At 49.6% G+C, this 27,171-nt stretch overlaps 1 protein-coding gene across 2 annotated transcripts in view; it reads right to left on the reverse strand.

The window, feature by feature from the left end:
- The window catches only part of OSBPL6 (oxysterol binding protein like 6), a 755,438-nt gene that overhangs the window by 198,607 nt on the left and 529,660 nt on the right, over positions 1 to 27,171 (reverse strand). The window contains exons 11-12 of one of the 2 annotated variants that reach the window (XM_078681506.1): positions 14,876 to 14,983; positions 11,867 to 12,004 (exon numbers count right to left, since the gene is read on the reverse strand). In XM_078681506.1, coding sequence (XP_078537632.1) covers positions 11,867 to 12,004; positions 14,876 to 14,983 — 246 coding nt within the window. The remainder of the gene's footprint in view (positions 1 to 11,866; positions 12,005 to 14,875; positions 14,984 to 27,171) is intronic. The other variant, XM_078681507.1, reaches the window with a different exon arrangement.

Consider the following 27,171-nt stretch of genomic DNA (forward strand, 5'->3'; position numbering starts at 1 on the left):
GTAAATATTGATTCCTTTTAACTGTGATAAAGAACGTGCCTACTCAAGATTCACGGTGTGGTGTCTGTTCATCAGTGTGGTGTGAGTTCAGTGTGTACGATCATAGAGTCCTCCCCCGGCGGGGACCGAACGATAAGACTCGGCAGTATTTGTGGGAGAGGAGGATTCCGGGGTGGTCGGGAGAGTACATCCTGTCCTAGCACGGAGAGGGGCCTGTCATCAGAGGAGATGACTGATCGAGAACGAAACAGAAGCCACGAACTAGAGCTAGCGCGCCTCAAAATAGAAGGAGAGATCAAGCTGGCTGAGAAAAAATTGGCCGTCGAACAATTAAGGTTGCAAGGAGCGCTAGAAGAAAAGAAACTCCAGAGGGAGCATGAAGGAAGAAAACTCCAGCTTGAGCACGAGCGCGGCCTGAAAGAAATAGAACTGAAAGCCCGGACTGAAGAAACCCGACCCCCGGGACACAGAGAAACGCTTCCCCCGGTGGAGGCCAAAGTACACATCCCCAAAGATGTTGTGAAAGAATATTACAAGGGAGACAACATCCAGCAATGGTTTAAAGCGTATGAAGTCGCCATCGGATCCCAGAGAAAGATTGGGGGGCCGGCTTGTGGGGACGCTTCCTCAGCGAGGGAAGCGACACCTTGCTGGACCAGCCGGCAGCAAAATAAATTCCTACCCGCACATGAAGGACGCTCTACTAGCCTGCTACGGGCTCACTCCCGAGATGTATCGCCAGCGGTTTAGAGACTGTAAGAAAATCACCTGGGTGGAGTATGTGAATTTCTACAGCCGGGCCTTAGAAGGGTGGATCAAGGGCAGCAAACTAACCACCTTCGAAGGCCTGGTCGACCTCATCGCCTATGAACACCTTTCCGCCAACTGCTTTGTGGAACTGAGACAACACCTCCAGGACAGCAAACTAGCCGACCCCCGGAAGCTTGCTGTCGAGGCCGATCGTTGGGTGAACACCCGGGTCCAGAGGGGGCCCGTGGGGGACTACAACAGGAACGACCAAGGCTCTTCCCGCCAGAGAGGAGGGGGGGGTCGAGGTAGGCACCAAGGGTCCCAGTCAGGGCCCCAGCATAGTCCCCCCCGAAACCAGCCACCCAACTCCCCTCCCTTGAATAGGACAGCTCCTCCCGCCAATAGACAGGTCCCCCGCGCCAGCGTAGCCTGCTACAAGTGTCAGCAACCAGGGCATTATGCCGGTGATCCCCAGTGCCCCCTGAACAAGAGACCTGCAGCTGCAAGCCCCCCCACGCGCCAGCTAGCCTCCGTAGCGATAGAGGAAGAAGGGATGGAGGACACCGAGGGGTGGGAGCCCGCAGCCATGGTATTAGTCTCCCTAGGGAATAGAGAGATGGTCCCAGGAGACCCCTTGCCCGACAACACTGAGAAATACCGTCACCAAGTCATGATCAACGGGCGCAGCGTAGGGGCCCTCCGCGACACGGGAGCCAGCATAATTTCTGTACGGTACACCCTGGTCACGGAATCCCAGATCATCCCCCACGCCTCCTGCAGGGTGATCGCAGCCGACAACTCTATCCGCACCTGCCGGATAGCCCAGGTCCCGTTTGGGGGAGTCTCCGGTGTCTTACGGGTAGCGGTCCGCACTGACATGCCAGTGGACTGTCTACTGGGGAATGACCTGGAGAGCTCCCTATGGAAGCAGGTAGAACGGAGGACTCATCTCGAGGTGATGGGCCTGCCCGACTGGGCCTGCGTGAGCACACGAGCCATGACGGCCAGAATGGCCACCCCTGGAGAAGTGGAACCCGAGATCCCGAGCCCCTCCTCTGACACCTTGGAGAGCAACGAGCGACCCGAGGTCCTCGACCTTCCACCAGGCGAAGAAAGTGACCCCGACGACGGTCCCCTTGGACCTCCCGTCGAACCGATCCAAACCCTGCACGAACTTCCCGAGAAGAGTTCTGCCTGGAACAGACCTCCTGTCCTTCCTTAGTTGGGCCGCGACAGCAGGCCGCCGCCCAGGCTGCCGGAGACCATTCCGGCTCCCATTTCATCTATTGGGAAAATGGCCTATTATATAGAGAGCAGAAAACCGCCGAACCAGGGTCAGCCTGGGTGCTGGTGGTACCCCTACGTTTCCGCGGTTTCCTCCTGAACCTGGCCCATGATGTGCCCCTGGCGGGACACTTGGGCCAGGACAAGACCTATCAGCGCCTAGTCACCCATTTCGCGCCAATGTGGAGACTCACTGCAAGTCCTGCCCCACGTGCCAAGCCAGCGGAAAGAGCGGGGGGAAGGGCAAGGCTCCTCTCCAACCCTTCCCTGTGGTCAGTACCCCCTTTGAACGGGTGGGGATCGACATCGTGGGACCCCTGGACCCCCAGACCTCCTTAGACCACCGGTTCATCCTTGTCTTGGTAGATCACGCCACCCGGTACCCCGAAGCCATTCCCCTCCGGACGGTGACGGCCCCCGTAGTGGGGCGGGCCCTCATGGGGATCTTCTCCCGGGTGGGATTCCCGCGAGAAGTGGTGAGCGATCGAGGTACAAACTTCATCTCAAAGTACATGAAGTCCCTGTGGCAACAATGTGGGGTGACGTACAAGTTCACCACCCCATATCACCCTCAAGGTAACGGCCTGGTTGAGCAATTTAACCGCACCCTCAAAGGGATGATCATGGGTCTCGAGGAGCCCCTGAAGCGCAAGTGGGATATCCTCCTACCCTGCCTCCTGTTCGCCTACCGAGAAGTCCCCCAAAAGTCGCTGGGGTTCAGCCCCTACGAGCTGCTCTACGGACACCCCGTCCGGGGATCCCTCAGCCTGGTCAAAGAAGGTTGGGAAGCGGCCCCCCTGAGTCCACCCCCAGATGTATTCTCCTACATTCTGGCCCTCCGGAACCAGACTCGAAAGTTCCGAGAGCTGGCCGAGGCACACCTCGAGGCCAGCCAAGAAGAAATAAAACGCTGGTACGACCAGAACGCCACTCTGGTCGAGTTTCAACCTGGCCAACAGGTGTGGGTAATGGCCCCGGTGGAACCTTGTGCCCTTCAGGACAAGTGGACCGGGCCTTTAAAGTGGTGGAACGCAAAAGTCAGGTCACATATCTCATCGATATGCAGTCAACCAGAAACCCCCTAAGGGTTCTCCACGTGAACCGCCTCAAACCCCACTTCGTACGGTCCGAGTTGGGTTTGCTCCTCGCCACCGACGACGGAGCGGAAGAGGACACGGAGCCTCTCCCCGATCTCCTGTGTGCGAAGGAAAAAGATGGCTCCGTAGAGGGAGTAGGTCTCTCCTCCTCCCTCAATCCCGAGCAACGTGACGACTGTCACCGGTTGCTGAGACAGTTCTCTGACCTCTTTTCCCTCACCCCCGGTGTCACCAGCTGGTGCGTCCACGACGTAGACACCGGGGACAGCCCTCCGGTACGGCACAGAGCCTACCGTGTCCCTGACCGCGTCCGAGCCTGCATCAAGGCCGAAGTTTCCAAAATGTTAGCCTTGGGAGTGGTCGAGGCTTCTGACAGCCCATGGGCTAGCCCCGTGGTCCTGGTTCCGAAGGCGGCCGCCCCCGGCGCTGTTCCCGAGCTGAGGTTCTGCGTCGACTACCGCGGACTGAACGCAGTCACCAGGACCGAAACACACCCCATTCCCCTGGCAGACGAGCTCATCGACCGCCTAGGGTCGGCTCGATATCTTTGATCTGACCAGTGGGTACTGGCAGATCGCCCTCACGGAAGGAGCCAAGGAAAGATCCGCTTTCTCCACCCCGGATGGTCACTGCCACTTCAGAGTGATGCCCTTTGGTATGAAAAATGCCCCCGCCACCTTCCAGAGGCTGGTTAACCAGGTACTGGCCGGGTTGGAGGAGTTCAGTGCAGCCTACCTCGATGATATCGCGATGTTCAGTGCCCACTGGCCCGAACACCTACAATACCTCTGGGAGCTGTTGGAGGCCCTGCGCCGAGCGAACCTCACCATTAAAGCCAGCAAATGGCAAATAGGACAGGGATCAGTGATCTACTTAGGACACCAGGTCGGAAGCGGCCTCGTAGCCCCCCTCCAACCCAAGATCGATGCAATCAATGCCTGGGAGGCCCCCACGACGCAAACGGAGGTGTGGGCTTTCCTGGGACTCACAGGGTACTACCGTAGGTTCATAAAGGAGTATAGCAGCATTGTAGGCCCCCTCATAGAAGTGACCGCTAAGAAGAACCCAAAGAAAGTTATTTGGACCCCCGCCTGCGAGAAAGCGTTTGAAGATTTGAAGCTTGCCATGAGCACCGCCCCAATACTACAGGCCCCTGATTACTGCCGAGAGTTCGTGGTCCAGACGGATGCATCCGAGCACGGCATCGGAGCAGTCCTCTCCCAAGTAGACGACAAGGGAATCGATCACCCCGCTACTCCCTCGCGAACAAAGGTGGAGCACCGTCGAGCGGGAGGCCTTCGCGGTGGTTTGGGCCTTGAAGAAGCTGAGGCCCTACCTGTTCGGTACTCACTTCCTGGTCCAAACCGACCACCGACCTCTCCGGTGGCTAATGCAAATGAGAGGAGAGAACCTCAAATTGCTAAGCTGGTCCACCTCCCTCCAGGGGATGGATTTTACTGTTGAACACCGGCCCGGTGCTGACCACGCCAACGCGGACGGCCTGTCCCGGTTCTTCCACCTCAGTGAAGAGAACACCCAAAAGGATGGGTAGTTCTCTCCACCTTTCAGCTGGGGGGGACGCGTGTTGGACCTGGCCTCGTGGCATGGTCTCCCCCGATCCTCAGCACCCTGTGCGCACAGCCCTGCACCCCGAAAACCACTGGTCGGCCTGTCCCCGGTCCGCCAGAACCTTACACCACACTACCCGCATACCCTGACCCAGTGCTGGGTGACCCGCTCCTGCATCCCTACACGTGGCCACCGAACACCATTATTGCCACACAGGCCCACCGGCCGCCATTTTCCCTTTCCGCCGTCCCTGGCTCGACAAGCCTTGGCCGACCCCGGCCCCGGAGAAACGTAGGCGGCAGACGCGCCTGACCCGGCTGGGGGGTAGAGGACCCTCCAAGTACCCCGGACCAAAGACTTCAATGGCACCTCCGGCATCCTCCCGAGAGACTGGTTTCGCTCACACCTCTAGCCTGCCCCTGGGGGCTGGTTTCGATCACACCTTTGGCCTCCCCGAGAGCTGGCTCCAGACCTTGATGGGCGTCTGGGAATCCCCGGACGCATCTTCTAAAAGCATCAAAGAGCCAGCCGACGGAACACTCGGCTGACCCGCCCCCGGACCACAGGGTCCCCTCCTGCGAGGGTCCGGACATCAAAGGGCCACTGGACTATATGAAGGGCCGCCTCAGAACTAGCGGGCAGTTGTATCCTGGACAAGAATGCCCTGCTGATCTGATCGCGGCTGACCTTGAGGAGAGACCGAACTCTGTACCCCACGAGCCCTGCTGACGCTGTCGCGGCTCACCCTCGAAAAGAAGGAACTAAGATCACGGAGCCTTGCTGACGCTGTCGCGGCTCACCCTCGAACCAAAGGAACTAAGATCCCGGAGCCCTGCTGACCTCGTCGCGGCTCATCCTTGGAACTCTAAAGACCTCGCTGAACATCCTGAGCCCTACTGACGCTGTCACAGCTCCTCACGAACTAACATGCACATCTGTGCACTCCGGATCGAGCCCTGCTGACCTCGTCGCGGCTTGAGGAGTACGCTGGTCCGGCTGGACCATCTACGCTACCAACACGCCCTGACTCGAACTGAAGTGAGTATATCAGTCAGTACCACCTCCAACTCCGTATCCCCCGGCTCGAGGATTGAGAGCTGTGCGTAGGGTACGTGACGTACTGGCCCATTACAGAGACTGTCCCGCTTCCCTATTCCTTCCAACCGAGACTTTGTGAACCATCAAGCTTGTGGTTGTGTGTGAGTGTGGTTGTGTGTGTGTGGTTGGTGTATGAGTGTGGTTGTGTGTGTTTGGTTATGTGTGTGGTTGTGTGTGTGTGTGTGTGTGTGGTTGTGTGTGTGGTTGTGTGTGTGGTTGTGTGTGTTTGTGGTTGTGTGTGTGGTTGTGTGTGTTTGTGGTTGTGTGTGTGGTTGTGTGTGGGTGTGTGTGGTTGTGTGTGTGCGTGGTTGTGTGTGTGTGGTTGTTTGTGTTATGTTATGTTATGTTATGTTAAATTGGTCTTCTATAGCGCACGGCTATTCCAAAGGAGTGTCCCGGCGCTTTTTATTGGTGACCAGAAAAAGACAGACAACACAAAACGAAGATAGATTCATTACAGAGGGCTCAGGGAACCCAGCACCATAGAGAGAACGTCCTAGCGGATGAAAAGCCATGATTTAAGGCCCTTCCTAAAAGCCAGTAGATTAGATGTGCTACGTAGAGTCAAGGGGAGAGAGTTCCAGAGTTGCGGAGCTCGCAGCCTAAAAGAGCGGCCTCCAATGCGAGCCTTTTTTACTCGGAGAACCACAGCCAGGAACAGAGACTCCGATCTCAAAGATTGGGCCGGGTGGTAAAAGGCAAGCCTCCTTTGGAGATATTGAGCTCCCGAGTCGTGCAAGGCCTTGTGGGCCAGTGTCAAAGCCTTAAACACTATCCGTTTCCGGATAGGCAGCCAATGGAGCGACTGCAGTAGGCTAGAGGCTCTGGCCCGCATGTGGAGGCCAAAGATGGCCCGTGCGGCAGTGTTCTGAACCACCTGCAAGCGTTGTAGGAGATACTCCGGTAGGCCAAGATATAGAATGTTGGAATAATCTAATCTTGAGCCGATTAAGGCCTGAACCGTAGTCCTCCTGTGTTCTTCGGCGAGCAGAGGGAAAAACTTCCGGAGCATCCTAAGGATGCCAAAATAGGTTCCCGTGAGAGCCAGAACCTGGGATCTAAGCGTCAGCCCGTTGTCAATCTTAACTCCCAGGTTCTTTGCTAGCTGGGATGAGTGCGCTGGAGGGAACATGTCGGCAGGCCACCATCCATGCCAATCTGGATCTGATGGGCAATCAAAGAAGAGTATCTCAGATTTATCTGAGTTGCACTTGAGGCTGTTTAGCTGGAACCATTTAAAAACAGCCCCAAGGCACTCACGGATACTCTCGCCCTCAAAGTCTTCTCCCTTCCGGCAAGTAAAGAGGAGCTGGGTATCGTCGGCATAGGATACGATCTGGGCCCCAAAAGACTCCACCAATGTCGCCAATGGTGTCAATTGTGTGTTGTGTTTGTGTGTGTGGTTGTGTGTGTGGTTGTGTGTGTGATTGTGTGTGTGGTTGTGTGTGGTTGTGTGTGGTTGTGTGTGGTTGTGTGTGTGTGTGGTTGTGTGTGGTTGTGATTGTGCATGTGGTTGTGTGTATGGTTGTGTGTGTGGTTGTGTGGTTGGGTGTGGTTGGGTGTGGTTGTGATTGTGGGTGTGGTTGTGATTGTGCGTGTGGTTGTGTGTGTGGTTGTGTGTGGGGTTGTGTGTGGTTGTGTGTGTGGTTGTGTGTGTAATTGTGTGTGGTTGTGTGTATGTGGTTGTGTGTGTGTGTGTGGTTGTCTGTGTGTGTGGTTGGGTGGTTGTGTGTGTGGTTGTGTGTGTAATTGTGTGTGGTTGTGTGTATGTGGTTGTGTGTGGTTGTCTGTGTGTGTGGTTGGGTGGTTGTGTGTGCTTGTGTGTTTGTGTGGTTATGTGTGAAGTTATGTGTGTGGTTGTGATTGTGTGTGTGGTTGTGTGTATGGTTGTGGTTGTGTGTGTGGTTGTATTTGTGTGTGGTTGTGGGTGTGTGTGTGGTTGTGTGTGTGTTGTGTTTTTGGTTGTGTGGGGTTGTGTGGTTTGTACGAGTGTGGTTGTGTGTGTGTGTGGTTGTGTGTGTGTTGTGTGTGGTTGTGTGTGTGGATGTGTGTGTGGTTGTGTGTGGCTGTGTGTGGTTGTGTGTGTGTGGTTGTGTGTGTGTGTGGTTGTGTGTGTGTGTGGTTGTGTGTGTGTGTGGTTGTGTGTGGTTGTGTGTGTGTGTGGTTGTGTGTGGTTGTGATTGTGCATGTGGTTGTGTGTGTGGTTGTGTGTGGTTGTGTGTGGTTGTGATTGTGCGTGTGGTTGTGTGTGTCGTTGTGTGTGGGGTTGTGTGTGTTGTGTGTGGTTGTGTGTGTGGTTGTGTGTGTGGTTGTATGTGTGTGTGGTTGTGTGTGTGTTTGTGGTTGTGTGTGGTTGTATGTGTAGTTGTGTGTGTGGTTGCGTGTGTGTGGTTGTGTGTGTGGTTGTGTGTGTGGCTGTGTGTGTTTGTGGTTGTGTGTGTGGTTGTGTGTGGTTGTGGGTGTGTGTGGTTGTGTATGTGCGTGGTTGTGTGTGTGTGGCTGTTTGTGTGTTGTGTTTGTGTGTGTGGTTGTGTGTGTGTGGTTGTGTGTGTGTGTGGGTGTGTGTGTGGTTGTGTGTGGTTGTGTGTGTGTGTGGTTGTGTGTGGTTGTGATTGTGCGTGTGGTTGTGTGTGGGGTTGTGTGTGTTGTGTGTGGTTGTGTGTGTGGTTGTGTGTTTGTGGTTGTGTGGTTGTGTGTGTGTGTGGTTGGTTGTGTGTGTGTGGTTGGGTGTGGTTGTGTGTGTGTGGTTGTATGTGTGGTTGTGTGTGTCGTGTGTAGGAGAATCCAGAACGCTTGTAAGCGCGAAGGTGGGGGGAGGGGCGGAGGCAGGGAGCAAGCAAGAGGAAAGACAGATGGCGCTGAAGGCTGGCGGTTCGCGTGTGCACGCTTGCGTGAACGCAAGCTTGTTACCAGCCAGCAGCACTTTGAAAACTCTCCTACTAAAGTCTCTCCGACAGCGCATGCGCACTGACTCAGCGAGACCTAACTAGGTGTTCCAAAATGAAACAAGCATTGGCATTGCCAATTGGTCTCGGCATATTAATAATTTTAGTGGTGTAGTTGCTATTATAAATATATTAATATACTGTTAACATAGGGTAATGAAGGTTGGAATTATAGTGTAAAACGGGTGGAAACTAAAGCCATTGGATAACTTCAATGTACAGGACAGCAGTCCTCCCTTTTGCAAGGAGCAAATCGGACACAAAGTACTGGGGACTACCATGACAATGTGTGCTTTTTGAGACTAACCAAATATTTTTGCAGTTAGCCAATGTGTTTTTTTCATTGAGGGCCCAGCAGCTTTGCCAATGCTTTTTTATTTTAAGTGTGTTCAGCCCGTTGGAATAAGTCACTTTTGTCTATTTATTTTTGTAAATCATCAAGGATTGAAACATGCTTTAGTTTGCTTTCAGCCTTGATGTAGTGTGACTCTCATGCAAAAGATCATCATTTAAAGTAACCACGTTTTCGTTACTGAGAGAGAACAGTGCTCATGGTACTGCCACCCGCCCCTGCCTTTATTCCATAAGTCCTTTAAAGTAAAGCAACCTATTATTGGCCACTTTATGGCTCTATTTTTTGCATTTTGATTTAAATACAACAGAATAGTTCTGGCATGTACAGTGGGCGGTCGATTTGTGCCCACACACAAATATTACCATTATCTGATGGGCATTGAGCTAGCATTGGTGCTCAATTAGTAAAACAAGAAGTGGCAGGGCCCTCGTCAGGAGCCCACTGCAGCTTGCACCATGCATTGCCCCTCCCATCGCTGCCAGTGACAATACTAACACAGCGTAGTGTAAAACGGGGCATACAAAACCTGCAGGTAAATGTCAATGTTGTGCTCTAGCGAATCTAGCGAAATACCTAAGCACGTCTGTCCAGCATTTCAAAGTTAAAGCAAGAGGCGGCTCCCCCCCTCCCCCGCTCCCCCCGTTGCAATGCATACTTCTTAGTTCGTCCTGGTAATGCACTATAAAAGCAAAAGAGGCTGATGCTTCGAAGTGTCTTGCTGAGAAATGTGCGTGATGCGGGCTGCCAGCAGATGCGGTACCTCCAAGCCCATTGTTCTCATATATTCAACAACGTGTAATGAAAATACGTTTCTGCCAATCATGTATGCTTGCGCTTGCATTTCTAATCACATTAAATGAGAGTGGGAGGGGTGATGATGCGTTGATTGGGTATGCGGATTATATTTGGGGGGACGTGCCTGCGCTCTTTGTCTCCTAGACTAGTCTAGTCCTGCCCATGCAATAGATCTGCCGTCATAGGGGACAGTGAGGGGAGGAGCAGTTATTGGGTGAGAACCTATAGTGGCTCATGGCAGGATACAAAGACCTTACTCGTGGGAGGTAATACAAAATGAACAGTAAAGTATAATGTCTCTGAAACTCCTTTCTAGAGCGAAACCCTCGAAGACAGTCTGTATCCCGTAAACATGTCCAATGAATGTACCTCCTTTTGCGGGATGGGAAAACTGTGGTTTATACGGGAAGAAGGAGGCAGTTATTTGTTCCTGGGACCTGACTCGCACTTCGTACAGAAAGCATCTCTGTGCTTTGCCGCCCCACCATGCCCCTATATAAATCACTTGTGCTCGTGGCATGTCTTCAGCCATTGCTAGGCTGCCCCTGCTGTGAACCCGGGCTGCTGCCTCATCCTGCCCACGCACTTGGGGCCATTCCTTTACATGTGGTTAGCCCCAGCCTACTCACCTTGTCTGCCCACGATTTCTGCCACATGCTCAGAGCTGGGCACCGGCACGCACTCGGTCATGTTGACGCTCTTCTTCCTACAAGGGAGGAAAGTGACGGGCAGGAGAGAAACCTGGGAGGGGTGGAAATAATGGGGTGCAAGGCCGTAATAAGTTGGCAGGGACAAACTTCCTTCCGGGTGACCCTCCGCTCTGTAAAGTGGTGACGTGAGCGCAGGAGTACTGGTTGCTAGGCGACCCTCCTGCTGCAGCGCAGCTCCTCTCCTTAGTGAACCCGGCCTGGAGTTTTGTCACGCATGCGTCCGATGTAAGGCATCGGACGTATGCGAGACAAAGAGTGCCAAATCACCCGCCAATGAAATTGCAAACAAGCATTGAAAATGCAATTGGACTCGTATTTTCACGAGACCGATTGCATTTTAAACAGCAGTGCGCGCCTGAAAGAAGGCACGAACAAGAGAGGGTGTGTGTGTGGGGGGGGGGGGGGGGTGGGGGGGTGGCAGTCTACGAAGTTGCTGACTATGGGAGGGAACAGGGAGAGGTAGGGAAACAAAACAGTTTTTTAAGTAATAGGGCCAATAGCCGTGGAAGGACAAAAATGTCATCACGGCAGTCAGGAGGCGGGACTAAGAAACCAAGCACCAATCACAATGCAGTATTTGTGATTAAAGCCAATCAAAAAGATGGGCGGAAAGCGGGTGGAGCATCCCCCACTATAGTGTATACAGCATCTCTCAGACGAGACAGCGCATGCGCTGCCTAGTCCGAGACCTAAAAATCTAGAGAGGTTTAAGCAGGTCAGACTCCATGCTCTCACAGGGAGTATCCGTTTTGTCTCTTCAATATTTTAATGGACTGATTGTATTGTTCAATCAGGTAAACAGATTAGTATCAGTGGAATTTTAATTTTTAATTACAGTCCCCTGATCTTGTAAAGCACTCTTGCAACTAGGTTCAGACTATAAAAATTACATGCACACACATACATTGGAAATAAAATACAGAAAGTAATGCAGTATGCAAGTTCTCAAACACCAAAGAAGAAACACAAGGTTACAACATGGTATTCTTTTATAGTTGCATTCATATACTGTGCTTCACACCCCCAGACAAAGAGCTTTAGTGGATAGTTGCACGCAACATTGCAGGGAGAATTTGGTGGTAAACTGTTAAATTTCCAAGGAGGCTTGTGAAGGTGACAACAGCAAAAATACCCCTGGCTTCTATCAAGAAAGTGCACTGATTTCATATGTGAGAGGCATGACTCTGCTTTGTGGGTCATATTTGTTAACTACATATTAATCCTTGAATGAATGCAAAGTGCAGGTCTGACCCAAATGCCTACCTCGTTCTCTGATGAGCTGGCTGACAAAAGCACTTCTTGGGCATCAAAGAATTCAGATATTGATTCAGACATAGAAAGGCGGCCATCATTAACACCTTGCTGTGACAAAGCAAGGCCAACATGGATCTGCTCAGCAGGCTGCAAGAACAAAACATGCGTATGTTTGATTATGGTGAGATGACAGAGTCCAGTCTAAAAAGCTATGTTTGTTTAATCTTGTAGCTTGATTCCCAACTCAAAGAGCATATTCAAGTGTTATATAAATGGAGATGACTGAAATAATACATAATTTTTAGGGCTCGCCAAGGAAGAAAGGAAGATGGAAGCAAATTATGATTCATATGTGTCAAGGCTGTCGAAAAGAACTGTGGTGACTTTTTTTGGAATCCTTGAGTGAGGATCTCAGGGTTTCAGCTGCTGTTTCAGAATTTTCTTTGGTCTCATTTCAAATAGCATAGGAAAGGTGATATATGTATCCAATAACATGCTATTTGCACTCTTAAAAACGGTTTGAAATAGGTGATTGGACCATAAATCCCATGATGCCTCCTAGTACCAAATCATGCTGATTTCAGTGTTCATTTAACACTTGAGTTGATCGCTGCAAATCACCTCTTTGAAATTCCAGGCAAATATAGTGCCACATTAAATATTGTATCACTCACACGTTTCTAATAAAAGTACAATGCTTTCTGGATGCAGTTGAGTTATATTAAACACAATTTCCAGTTCCCCGATTTGTATAGTAATAAATAATAAATAAATAATAGTAAACTTCATGCATGACTTTTAAAACAAGGTGCATATTTTTGGTAGGCTTCCACTGTCTCAGTAGGGGAACACAAATCACCAGAGAGGAGCTAAAACTAAAGAAAGAGCTGCTTATGCATTTTTGATAGAGAAGCAGACCCTCCAATTTACAACACCTGCATTTTATCGAAATGTATTAAGTCCTTACTCCTCTTGTGCAAACAGAGAACGGCATGCTATGTTCAATGTTTCACATCTTCAAATTGTAACACCTGTGTATAGTCTCCAGTCGGGAAAGGTAATTCTATTGTGGATCATTCACAAAAAAACTGAGCAAATCTAAATGAGTAAACTTGTGCCAGCATTCACTATTTTTGGAGAATTTAAAGAATTACAGAGAGTTATACTTGGAAATCTACAAAATTAAAAGTAAAATCTGGTGTAACCCCTCATACCCCTAAGCCCAGTCGGTTTCAGGAAATAGTTGACAGTAGGTTTTGAACTTTTCTGTAAAGCCCTTGGCTTTCCAGAGAGAAAATCCTTCTTACACTTGAATAATCTTTCTTCAATACACCTTTAAATAGTGTGACCTTCCTTCCTTATTCTCACCCTGGAGCCAAACATTCTAAACCTGTGTACATGTCACTGTACTTCCAGGCCAGGAAATGCTATGGGCAATATTTGTCAATACCCACCAGTCTATAACCTTGTGGATATTTCGTGAAATTTCTATGTATATCCCCGACCCACCATGGTTTGTGGATATTGGCTGAAGTTTCCCTGGCCCTTACCCTCTCCTCTCATCCTTACTTGCAGATCACCTCTCTCCCTCTGCCTCGCCTAACACAGATTTTCTTATGCAGAATAATCCATTACGCAGGGGGATTTTTCCACACAGGTAAGTGGAATTCCCATTCATAAAATCTACTTATACTGGATTGGTGAATAGGATTTGGAATGTAGAGGAAAAAATCAATTTTCTAAGGATGTAACAGACAGAAGGTTTGTAAAATGGATACTGCATGTAGGAAGCAAACCATTTTGTCACACATGGCTTTAAAATGACCTCTTTGTTTTGCGAAGTATCTAATAACAAGATTCACTGGGATAACTTCAACGGAGAGGACATTTATGGAGAAATTATTTATACTGCAGAATTAGGAGTTTACTAGTAACGGGGGCTGAGAGATTATAAAACAATAACTAGCTCGCTGGGCACTGCCGTGTGATCCTGAGAAGGCAATTTCAGCTGTGGAACAAGGAACCTTACTTCCTTAACCGAAGTCTAATACATTCTCACAGCTGCGTCCAGGACCCAGACTTTAAGTGAATGAAATTGATTCTTTGGATATTAGGGGACAGAAGAGCATCAAGGCCAGACTGGGAACCCAAAGCAGTCCTGGCAATATTCTCGAACCTGTCCCTGGGGAAGCACTGCCTGGCCCCAGGAGGCTGGAAATGCTTGCCTACTGCTTTTGCTACAGGGCCGATATTGGAGAACTGCTGCAAAATCGGTCCTGAGTAACAAAACCGGCCTCCAGCACTGCAAAACCGGCCCGCACCTTTCAAGCCTCCCCGGGGAAATGCCAGATTCCCCGTATGGCCACTCCGGCCCTGGAGAGCACCCATGTGCAACTGATCAGCTCTAAAAATGGGCCTCTGTAATAAAATGCAGCACAGAAAGAGTAGGTGTTGGGTGCACTAGACCATTGGTGTCCGACGGTAACGTTTTGCTCTTTAAGTTATTGGTGTTGATTAAATTTGAGTGTCTGTGGCTTGAACTGGCAGCAGCACTTAAGAAGTGATATGCATATGGTTTGGGGTAATTTTAGAGATCGTCTACCAAGGTGATTCTGGTTCCACCTTAGAAATTGAGAGAGCTTTACAGACTGAAAAAATATAACTCATATACATTCCAACAAATACATAATAAAATATCACATTAAAGTTACAAAAAATAATGGACCAGAATGGCAGGCAGTTCAAGCGGTAAACACATTCATTGTTGTGAACCATGCACAACTGTTGTGAACTATGCGGATGTACGCACACTGTTTTTCATTGCTCTTGTAGTTTATTTATTTAAATGCCCAAATAATGCTGATGCTTGGGCCTTTTTTTACTGCCCACCATGCGCAACTGCTGAATGACTCCCTGAACCCAAGTCATTTCACTGCCACCTCAGAAGGACAAACAGACCCATGTCATGTATGCGCTGCCAATCAAAGGTTACGCAGGGTATAAATACATCCTTCTTACCTCATCTGGACTTGAAACAATATTTACACTGACAACCTGGTCAGAAAGGACTGATTCTGAATGTATCCTGGTTAAACGACTCCTCAGTTCAGCATTATGGTTGAGTGCCTTAAAACATAAGATTAAATACTCCCGATTACAAACAGTGTTACAAAAGATATGCTTCCAAAATGCCTGATCCAAGAAAGCACTGCCAGCGATGCACCTAAATATGAACATACATTGAAAAGCCAAGGATAAAACTGAAATCCAAGATATGCAAAAACAAGACATTTTAATCTACAGATTCCATCTTTATTCTTTCTCCAGTTAGCATCAGAAGCATCATTGCACTTCATATCACCTTGACTGTGCACAGCACTGGTAGCACCCCCATTAAGACAGTGACTAATGAGCCTCAGACATACTCAGCAAAATACTCTTCTTCAACGAACAGTTCTTGTGTACTACGATCACCAGGAAAGGTTGCTTCCAATTTCATCTCTACAAGCACACACAACTATCCTACCACACTAGGGATTGAGTCATTCACCAGACTCCTCAGAACTCTCACCCCCTCACATAAACAAAACACAGGAACCAAGGGCTGATGGACAGTCACCTCAAGCACAGTAAGGAATATCAACCATAATACATTTGTCTTTTCCTATCATGAAACAGATGGCATAACATTTTATTCAAATGTTATAGACAATCTGCACAGGCAGAAAACAGTTGCCAAATGGTGTTCAAGGGTTATAGGTAGCACCCTGGGTTGATCAAAACATGCTGTTAACCAAAATCACTAAACGCTGGCCTACATGATAAAAATGAACAAAGTCCTTACTGGTGGACAGCATATGTTCTAATCCACATAATGCATACAATAACATGACATTCATAAACATCCATTGACACCTAGCTTAGCTGTCAGTGTGTTCTGACTATACACTCACCTCATAAAGTGAGATTAGAACTAGTCTGCTGCTAATTAGTAGAAGACAAAGAAAAGACACATTTCAGGGGAAAAAAGATACCAGGAAGGCTTTCCAAGGTCAGTTAACATCGTTGAAGTAGAGGTGTGAAAAGTTGGCCTGGTACATGATGTCCACTAATTAAAGTCGGCACCTTGCACTAGTCCAAACAACCCTTATGGTGAATTAAGAGGTCAAAGATCACCTTAGAAAGCTATCCAAGTCGTAGCTGTGGAGAGCAGCCTTCAGGCTTAGTCTTGAAGGAATGTTAAGCAGCTTGTTTTACCAGAATGCAACCTTATTGTATAGGTTAAATGAAAGGAGATCCACACAGTAGTTATAAAAATATGTATGTATTATTATAACACACATTAAATACCTCACAGTATCTGCTACATGCAGATAAACACAAAGCACACAATACTGTAGTACAAAAACAAACGTAAGTAGCACTAATACACATTGGTCTCCAGGGGGATACCAAACCATATACTAAAATAGTGGTATAAGAACCACGACTCAAGTTAAGACAGTGTCTAGACGTTGTAGAATCGCTGGGACCCCAAGTAACCACCGAAGGTGAGTAAGAAGGGACTCCACGGAGGATGGGTGAAGTGTGAGAACACGACCGGTGCTATGTACAATTCAATGGGAGAGTTGTGGTTGCAGTTTTAAAGTTGACCCTTCCCAGTGGATTACGAAGAAACCCTTTAGAACATAGGAGGTTGGAGAGCCATCCCACCCATGGATACCGAAGTACTATAGTTACCTATCCCAGGGAAGCCGGGTGCATAGGGCTGAAGTGGCGTCGGAAACCGTCATTGATCTCAATGGGTGTCTTCAGAGAAATGTGACTGCTGGAAAAAGAAAAGTGTCTGGATTCTTGATAGAAGGAACATGAAAGCAGAAGGGACAGAGTCTGGGTTACTCAGGAGTGACCAGGGGCTCGATAGACCAATGCCCACCGATGTCGGGTGTTTCAGGTGTGAAGATGGAGACCTTGACTCTGCAGCCAAGGGGACCAGGAGATATCGAGGATGACCAGGAGCCAGATATGAGCTGTCCCACGAAGGATGTCGAGTGCTGAGGTGTCGGTGTCCGGCAGGAGCACCAACAAGTCTTGGCAGTGGCAACCCATGAAGAAGGTCGAGTAAAGTTACAGTCTGGCCCAGCAAGGACGAGGAGATTCACCACAGCAAGGAGATCCAAGGCAGGCCTGGAGCAACCAGGGGAGCCCAAGAAAAGCAGGGAACCTCTAGCAGTTTCACAAAGTCACAGCTTGCAGGGCACAGAGTGCGAGGAAGCCGAAGTTCTTTGGTTGAAATGTGCGCAGAGGTGGGGGCTATCGATAGCCCAATGCACTTAGTTGAGGAACGCCAACAAGCAAATGCACTTTCAAGAGTAAGCAGTGCAGAGGGGCTCTGGTTATGCAGTCCCCACAAGGGATACTGGCCTCAGACTTGGTGAAGGGGCAGCTCGACCGCAAAGAACGTAGGGACACACCTCCTGTGTTGCTGGAGCCTTCGGAGTCTGCAGGAGCTCAGGATCGGCAGACCGGTCAGTTGCGTTACAGTGCCTGAGAATGCAGGGGAGTGACTCCTTCACCCCAAGGGAGATAACTTCAGTTGTCCTTGATGGTCCGCAGGTCCTGCACGGAGCCTGCATGGTGCACGGGCACAGATGATGCTTTGGACGGACAGGGAGACAAAGTCGGGACCAGTCGAAGATCAGTGGATTTTTGTTCAGAATCTTGTTCACGTCAAATCTAGGGTCCTACAGCCAGGTAAGCCCTTTTGTACCCACGGGAGAGGGTTGGCCAGATTCAGGGGACCCTCCCAGGGGAGGGTCAGCTCAGTGGGGATGATACTCCCATGTCCTTTGTTCATTTTCGAGCCAGAGCAGGAGCCAACGGCTCCCAGGACTGGTTTGATTTGGACTATGCACAGGGACACCAAGTGTGCCCCAGATGCAGACTTTCAGGCACTTTGGAAGTGCACCCACCGAGCCCCAATACACCAAATCCTGTCTGGGAAGTGCTCACACCTCCTTGTGACACGATGCCTATTGTTCTGCCTTCCCCTGCTCGAGCCTGACTCAGCAACAGGAGGGCAGAAATGTGTCTCTGGTCGACACCATTAATTTTGTGCTGCCCGGGTCGAGAAGGCTGGTACCGGGAAGACCAGGGACCCCACGAAGCTCACTTCAGAAGGGTGGAATCATACCTCCCACACCGGTTACCGGTGTGAAGGTATGATTTCAAGGTGTTTGATACCTAACATGACATGGTTTGTTGTAGCCGTTTTCAAGATAGCATTTTACTTGAACATATAATGCACTTCTACCTATATGTCTGGCTGCATCACCGAAAACCTGAGAGAATGGTCGCCAAAGGCTGCAGCGGTGATCTGCTCATGCAGGGGCACCCTCTCACGTAAAACCCAGCACCCTGCCTTCAGGATTGTCAAGGCCTGCTAGAGGGATGACTGATAGGTTTTAAGTGTAATGACCTATAGATATAGTAAACTTATATCTAAAGTAGGTGGTGCATGCACCACCTTACACAGGCTGCAATGGCAGGCCTGTAGTTCCATTTTGCATGGCCTCTCAATGGGTGGCATAATACATGCTTCAGCCCACGAGAGGCCTCTGGGTAACTATGTCCTGGGTACATGTGTAACATATAATAGGGACTGACAAGGGTACCCCAGTATGCAATCTGGAGTGTTTCTAAGTACGTGTGTGAGAAGTTGGCCTGATGTGCAGTGCTCACTATTCTAGTGATCACTATATATCAGTCCAAACAACCCTTATTGATGATTGGTTGTAAGTCAACCTTATAGACCAGCTATCCTAGTAGCATGGATACGAGCAGTCTAAGGCTAAGACTCTAGAGGGCGTGTTAAGCCAGCTGTTTTACCATCACATTACCCCTTGAACACCCAGTGAAAGGACACCACACAAGTGTTATGAAAATAAACAGTGTATTTATTAGAATCACAACAACCCTGTACTCTTTATGAGGACAGGGTGCTAGGCACACAACAAAACTCTTACGAAAATACTTAAGTTAGCACGTTATACACAGATGCCCGAGGGGCACGAAAAACCATATACTTTAAAAGTGGAATGCGAATTACTAGCAGGTAAGTAACAGTTCTAATAGGCTTTGGAATCGCTAGGACTGGACTAGGGAATCGTTAGATTACTACTAGGAGGCCCAGGGGACTCGGGTGCAGAGTGTGCACTCTCACGCGGGATGCGGGACAAAGTCTATGGAGGCTAGTAAAGGCAAAGTTAGTGTTCACGGGCGAACCCGACCTGGTAGGAAGAAAACAACAGTGGATCCTGACCCTAGGATAGTGAGGCTATGCTGGGACACCGAAGTGCCGAAGTTACCTAGCCCAGGGGCTGCAGCTGCATAGGTCTGAAAAGACGTCGGGGATCTCGTTGCCGGACCAGGAGCCTGGAAGGAAGAAGTTGCTGGCAGGCGACCAGTGAAGAAAAGTTCGATGGATCCAAGCCTGGATCAAGGAAGAAGAAAACCTGAAAGCAGAGGGGACCAAGTTCTTGAATCACTAGCCAGTGATTAAGTGGGCACCAGGATGGCACCGGGCGAAGTCACCGCAGTCAGGTGAGTGGGCGCTGCTGGGCTCTGCAGTCTCTCGGACCAGGAGGCGTTGTCGGCGACCAGGATGGAGGTGCGAGCTGTCCCACGAAGGTTCTTGCTGTCGACGTCGCTGGACCCAGGATTGGGCAACAAGTCTTGGCAAATGCAAGGCCCACGCGGTGGACCTAAAATGGCGTCTTGAGTGGACCAGGAGGGTCCAGGTTACTTCTCCGATGGAGGGAAGCAAGGGCCAGTCTGGAGCAACCAGACCAGCAGCAGAAATGTCGTCGGGCGTCGTCAGGAAGGCCACAAGCCAGCGGGCTAGTAGCCAAACAACGCGGTGAGCAGTAAAAAGCAGAAGGGCCCCACGCAGATCGTGGAGATGCTGGGGGGCTGCTCTTCGGTGCTGGAGCTGCTCAGGGTGGGGGCTTCTCGGACCCCAAAGCACTCACCAGGAATTCACTCGGCGGGCTTGCTGGAAAGAAGTCGTGCAGTCTTGCAGATGGCCGGTCCCTTGAGGTCTCGTCGCACCCACGGTTCTCAGCTGGGCTGTAGAGGTGGGTAGAGGTCAGAGGTGCCAGGGAAGCCGGTTCTCGTCGAGCTGGGCAGTCGGATTCCGGAGGAAGGACTTGCAGCAGACCGCAGTGTTCTTAGATGGTGCCTGCGGATGCAGGGTGACTACTCCTTAGTCACAAGGGAGAAATCTTAGGAAGAAGTCTTGAGTTCCTTTCGCAGAAAGTAGTTTCAGGATTCAAAGATGATCTGATTTGGAAGGGGGCCAGTCTCTACCTTTATCCTGTAAAAAGGGGCTGGCACGCGACTAAGTCCTGCCCTATGGGTGGGACTAGGAGGGGGGTGGTTACACCCACTTCCTTGGCGGGCTTTTCCCCAGCACAGGGTCTGGAGTGACCCTGGAACTGGTTCCAGCCAGCCTATGCACAGTGAGCACCGGGGTGCCACGTGCAGTCACCTTCCTCTAAAGCCCTGCCTACCTACAATACACAAAACCCTGTCTGGGACGGTGCTGGCACCGCCCCTGGCAGGAAACCCTTTGTCCTTATCTCCTGCTCTGGGAGGACTCCCAGCAGCAGGAGGGCAGACTTGTGTCTCGGTGGCAGCATCCATTTTGTGGATGCTAAGGCTCTGTCTGACTTTAACCGGGGTTAGGGGTTACATACATGTCGTGTCCCTCTAGAAGGGTGGAATGCTAACCCCGTCGCCAGAATTGGCGAGGGGTTAGTATTCCAATTCGTATGACACCTTACTCGACATGTTTTGATAAAGCGATACCAGAGTTGGCACATAACCGCGAGGATTATAATGCACTTAAGAGTATATGGTATGCGATATCATGGAAACGGCTAAGGGATGGGTCCCGAAAGCCGCAGACAGGCTCAGCTCATGCCAGAGCACCATCTCACACGATTCCAAGCACTCTGCCTTCAGGATTGTTAAGGCCTGCCATAGGAGTGACTGATAGGAGATCTGTGTGTCCATTTTAGGGTTAGATATAGGTATACTATATCTAAAGCAAAGGGTGAGTACACCACCTTGCCCCAGCTGTCGTGCAGCCAGTTGTGTCAGTTTTAGTTAGTCAATCCAGGGGTGGCATAATACATGCTTCAGCCCCTGGGAGACTTCTGGGTGCACCTCAGCCCTGGGTACAGGGACTTGGAGAGGGCCCAGTGCCAATTCAGTACCTGAGTACAATTTGGATAGAGAGAACAGCTAGGCTGTGGGTCTGATTAGCAGGCCCACAGCCAGGGAAAGTCGTAAACCAGTGCAGCAAAAAGCAAAAATCTGGGTGATCATAGGATTGCAGACCCTACTCTCCTACATGACCCCCCCCAAACTTTGGGACAATAAACTAACCTTGACCAGGTGAGTCTTCTTGCTCTAAGTGGAAATACCTGGAGAGCCCATCAGCATTGCTGTGATCAGTCCCAGGTCTATGCTCCACTGTAAAATCCATCCCCTGTAGGGAAATGGACCACCTAAGCAGTTTGGGGTTTTCACCCTTCATCTGATTTAGCCACAAGAGGGGCTTATGGTCTGTCTGAATGGTGAAGTGAGTGCCAAACAAGTAGGCCCTCAGCTTCTTCAGGGCCCAGACCACAGCAAAGGCCTCCCTCTCAATAGCTGACCAATTTTTCTCTCTGGGTGTCAACCTTCTACTAATGAAAGCAATAGGCTGATCATTACCATCAAAATTCAGTTGAGACAGAACAGCTCCCACACCCAACTCAGAAGCATCTGTTTGGACAATGAATGGCTTGGAGTAATCTGGACTCTTGAGGATAGGTGCTGTGCACATGGCCTGCTTTAGGTCATTGAATGCTTTCTGACAGCTTGCTGTCCACTGAACTTTCTTTGGCATCTTCTTGCTTGTCAGGTCATTAAGGGGTGTCACTATGGACCCATAATTTCTGACAAACTTCCTATAGTACCCAGTCAGGCCCAAGAAAGCTCGAACCTGAGTCTGGGTGATTGGAGGAGTCCAGTCCTTGATGGCCTGTATCTTACTCTCCAGTGGCTGAACCTGGCCTCCACCTACAAGGTGGCCCAGGTATACAACCTGTGACTGCCCTATCTGGCACTTTGTGGCCTTGATAGTGAGGCCTGCCTTTTGCAGGGCCTCTAACACTTTCCTCAGGTGGACCAGGTGATCCTCCCAGGTGGAGCTAAAGACAGCAATATCGTCAAGATAAGCTGCACAGAAGTCATCCAGCCCAGTGAGGACTTGATTCACCAACCTTTGGAAGGTGGCAGGTGCATTTTTCAGTCCAAAGGGCATTACCACAAATTGATAATGCCCTCCAGGGGTAGAAAATGCTGTCTTGGGTTTGGCTTCCTCAGCTAACCTGATTTGCCAATACCCAGCTGTCAAATCAAATGTGCTTAAGAAGTTGGCAGAAGCCAATCTATCTATAAGCTCATCTGCTCTTGGTATTGGGTGGGCATCAGTCTTAGTGACTGCATTGAGGCCTCTGTAGTCTACGCAAAACCTCATCTCTCTCTTACCACCCTGGGTGTGAGGCTTTGGCACTAGAACTACTGGGCTAGCCCAAGGGCTATCTGAGGGCTCAATGACTCCCAGTTCCAACATTTTCTGCACTTCAGTTTTGATGCAGTCTCTAACATGATCAGGCTGTCTGTAGATTTTACTCTTGACAGGCAGACTGTCTCCAGTGTCAACATCATGGGTACACCAATCAGTTTGGCTGGGTGTCAGAGAGAACATATGTCTGAAGGATTGCAAGACTTGCCTGCAATCCTGTTGCTGATGTTCAGTGAGGCTGCCACAAAAGACAACACCATCAACTGATCCATCATCAGGATTCTGAGTGAGCAGGTCTGGGAGAGGGTCACTCTCTTCCTCCTGTCCCTCATCTGTGGCCATGAGCAAGCTCATGTCCTTCCTGTCAACATATGCCTTGAGCCTGTTAACATGGAGCACTCTGAGAGGGCTCCTGGGAGTTCCAAGGTCCACCAAGTAGGTAACCTCTCCCTTTTGCTCAATGATGGTGTGGGGCCCAGACCATTTGTCTTTCAGAGCTGCTGGGGCCACTGGCTCCAGCACCCACACCTTCTGTCCTGGCTGGTACACAGTCAGTACAGCCTTTTGGTCATGCCAAGCTTTTTGAAGTTCCTGGCTGGCCTCAAGGTTTTTAGATGCCTTCTCCATATACTCAGCCATCCTGGAGCGGAGACCAAGTACATAGTCCACTATGTTGGTTGCAGGCTTTTTGAGAGGTCTCTCCCATCCTTCCTTCACCAAACACAGGGGTCCTCTTACAGGATGCCCATACAGAAGCTCAAAAGGGCTGTAGCCAACCCCCTTCTGTGGGACCTCTCTGTAAGCAAACAAGAGGCAGGGGATCAGGACATCCCATCTTCTCCTAAGAGTTTCAGGTAGTCCATGAATCATCCCTTTCAGGGTCCTGTTGAATCTCTCAACAAGCCCATTGCATTGTGGATGATAGGGTGTGGTGAACTTGTAGTTCACACCACACTCTTTCCACATGGCAGTCAGATATCCTGACATGAAGTTTGTACCTCTGTCAGAAACGACCTCCTTAGGGAAACCCACTCTGGAGAACACTCCAACTAGGGCTCTTGCCACTACAGGGGCTGTAGTGGTCCTAAGGGGAATAGCTTCAGGATACCTGGTGGCATGGTCCACCACCACCAGTATAAACTTGTGTCCTGATGCTGTCTGGGGTTCCATTGGACCAACAATGTCAATCCCCACTCTTTCAAAGGGAACCCCCACCACAGGTAGTGGTATGAGGGGGGAAGAGAAAATTGTTTAAAAATAGGTGTGCAACACGTTTTTGCATGATGTTTCAATGATTTAACCCCACCGCGTTGCACCCACAAGAATATAAAAGATGAAGATAACAGAAAGGATGTTCGACTTTCTCCTTGCAAGAACATAAGACTCTGGTTCATTGAGCACGTTTGTTCTAAATGAAACGGACAGAACTTTTGACTGGAAACTGAACTTTTGCAAATATAATTTTGAGCGCAGAAGCTGAAAATGATTAAACTAAATGTATGACGGCAATGGTGAAAAATATGATGCACTATGGGATTAGCAGTGTCCACTGCAACCATCGGGTGGCTGAGGGAGGTTCCGGTAGAGGAAGGTAACAGGAAGTGACAAATATAAGGAGGGGTTAAAACATGGGGGCTGACACAGTACGTTACAATTTATGCCGGGGAAGTGAGAGGAGACATGGAGTAGCAGGTAGGCGATGTGGCAACTGTGAAGGAATTCTGAAAATGAGGGTTAGGAGTGTGCAGAGGTATTTTGATCGAGTGCAAATACGCAGTAGAGAGAGTGGGACTTGTTAACATAGGAGTCCAATAGAGAGAGTGAGGGTGTTGACTGGTTAACTAGGATTGCTACAGCGCGAAGGTAAAAAGTGTTCAGAGCATGGTTTTGAGCATTTCGGTTGTGAATGGTAAAAATAGAGTAATAGGGGAGAAGGGTCTGTAAAATATGGTGGGACAGCGGGACAGGATAGGAGATGGAAAGGGATAGGGGAGAAAGGAGCCACAGAAGCAGGGAGGCTAATCGCTATCAAGAAATCTAAACTAGGAGTGGTGATTAGTGTAACATATGACGTTGGTTGTATAACATTTTGTAATACACATTTGTGCATTTACTGATTAGTGTGTTTGATCGTTTTTACAGTTTTCCCCTGACGAAGGACCCGTGGGGTCTGAAATGCATTGGGCCAATAAACTGCTTTTTAATGAACCACGCCTAAGTACGTGTTATTGGATAGAGGTTCGGATGGCCCGCAGTAACATGAGAAACCCAGAAAAAATGCGGTCTTGCTGGAGGTGTTAAAAGAATGAGAATGATAAAAAACAGAGGATGTTTAAGATGACCAAAGAAGTTTGTGTAAAAAATGGATGAGTTTAAAAAAATGGATGCAATTGCAAAATTGAAAAAGCTGTCGCCACTGATGTTGAGGCAAAAAGTTGCCTCATATTGTTTGATGGTTTAATTCTACACGTGAAGTTGTGGGTTTAGCACGTCTTAAGTGAGCACGCATGAGATGAATATTTTGTTCAACAAAAAGAAGAGAAAATTGTTTAAAAATAGGTGTGCAACACGTTTTTGCATGATGGGGGGCCTTTGTTGTGCCACCTGACTTACCACTGGCTTGGCAAGTGACACATGAGCGACAAAACTCCTTGGTATTCTCATTCATATGTGGCCAGTGAAAGTGTGAGACAAGCCTGTCCCAAGTCTTTGTCTGACCTAAATGACCTGCAAGGGGAATCTCATGGGCCAAGGTGAGAAGGAAACCTCTCAGAGACAAGGGGATGACCAGCCTCCTGGTTGCACCAGGCTTGGGGTCTCTTGACTCAGAGTACAGGAGTCCATCTTCCCAGTATACCCTGTGGGCACCTGTGGCATTCCCGGCAGCCTCAGCAGCAGCCTGCTGTCTGAGGGGTTCAAGGGAAGGGCAGCTCAACTGTTCCTTCCCCAGGTCTGCTCTGGAGGGTCCCCCTGAGCCCAGAAACTCAACTTGATCAAGTTCAAGCTCTTTAGGCTCAGTTTCCCTCAGCTCCTCTAGATCAGCCTCCTCAGAGACTTGATCCTCAACCTGGGGCAAGGGGGAAGGCAAAGCCTTACCCTTACTGCTCTTCTTCTTGGGAGGTGTCTGGTCCATAATTTCAGGATCCAGCACCTGTTCAGTGGGGCATCTTCTGGCCTGTGACCTAGTCACAGCAAGCACATGTGCTGGCAAGCCTAACATCTCCATGTGAGTCCTCTGCTCCACTTCTGACCATTGTGATGACTCCAAATCATTGCCCAACAAACAATCAACTGGGAGGTCTGAACTGACTACAACTTTCTTCTGTCCCTTCACTCCACCCCAGGAGAAAGCCACAATTGCCACACTATGACTAGTAGTGACATTGCTGGCATTGGTCACCAGGAAATCAGTACCTGGCATGATCTGTCCAGGGTCCACAAAGTTAGGTGTCACCATGGTGACACTGGCACAAGTGTCCCTATAGGCCTGAGCCATTTTGCCATTTATCAAAGGTGTCTGCCTGTATTTGCCCAAAGTATTGGGACTTATTTCAGGGGATATATCCATATCCCCTGTACAGACAAGGACAGCCTGAGTGAGTGTGCCAACTAAGTTGTCAGACCCCTCAGTACCCAAGGTTAACCCAACTAGTGCCTTGGGAGTGACACTACCACTACTGACTGTACTAGGGGGTGCAGTTGCTTTAGGAGCTGTAGTGGCAGGAGTTTGTCCTCCTCTTTTGGTGCACTCACTAAACCAGTGAGATTTACTTTTGCAGTACTGGCACCACCTTTTTGACTGGCCTTCTTGAGTCTTCTTCTTCTGGGAAGCCTGACCCCCACCCTCTTTGGTTTGTTGGGGACCTGGTGAAGACTTCTGGTCATTTTGCTCATTCTTAACATTACCCTTCTGGTCTGCTTTCTTCTGACCACCCTGGTTCTGGTTCTGGTTCTGCTTGATCCTTGTCCTGACCCATTTGTCTGCCTTCTTTCCCAATTCTTGGGGAGAGGTCAGATCTGAATCAACAAGGTGCTGGTGCAGCAACTGGTTCTGACAATTGTTCAAAATTTGTTCTCTCATCATTAGATTATACAATCCTGTGTAATCTGTAACCTTGCTACCCAGCAACCAGCCCTCCAAAGCCTTAGTGGCACAATCCACGAAATCAGACCAGTCCTGAGACTGAGTTTTCTGGGTGTCTCTGAACAGCAACCTGTACTGCTCAGTGGTTAAACCAAACCCATCAACCAGTGTATTCTTCAGGACCTGGTAATTGTTAGCATCCTCCACTCTTGTAGTGAGGAGCTTATCTCTACCTTTACCATCAAAGGAGAGCCACAGTATAGCTGCCCACTGACTCTGGGGAATGTTCTGCACAGTGCAGGCCCTCTCCAGAGCAGCCATCCATTTCTGGATGTCATCCCCTTGCTTAAAGGGGGGCACTATTTTAGTCAGGTGTTTAGTATCTAAACCCTTCTCTCTATCTCTTGGGAGATTGCTGCCACCAGTGGGTGCTAACCCACTCATCTGCTGCTCTCTAGCAAAGGCAAGCTTCTCTTTGGCCAGGGCAAGTTCTTCCCTTTCAATCCTCAGTTCAGCTTGTCTCATTCTAGCTTCATGCTCTTTTCTCTGAGGGGAAGTAAATCTCCTCTGTGGAGGATTCCTTCTCCCCTGAGA

Source organism: Lissotriton helveticus, chromosome 3_1 (genome assembly GCF_964261635.1).
Source record: "Lissotriton helveticus chromosome 3_1, aLisHel1.1, whole genome shotgun sequence".
NCBI lineage: Eukaryota > Metazoa > Chordata > Amphibia > Caudata > Salamandridae > Lissotriton > Lissotriton helveticus.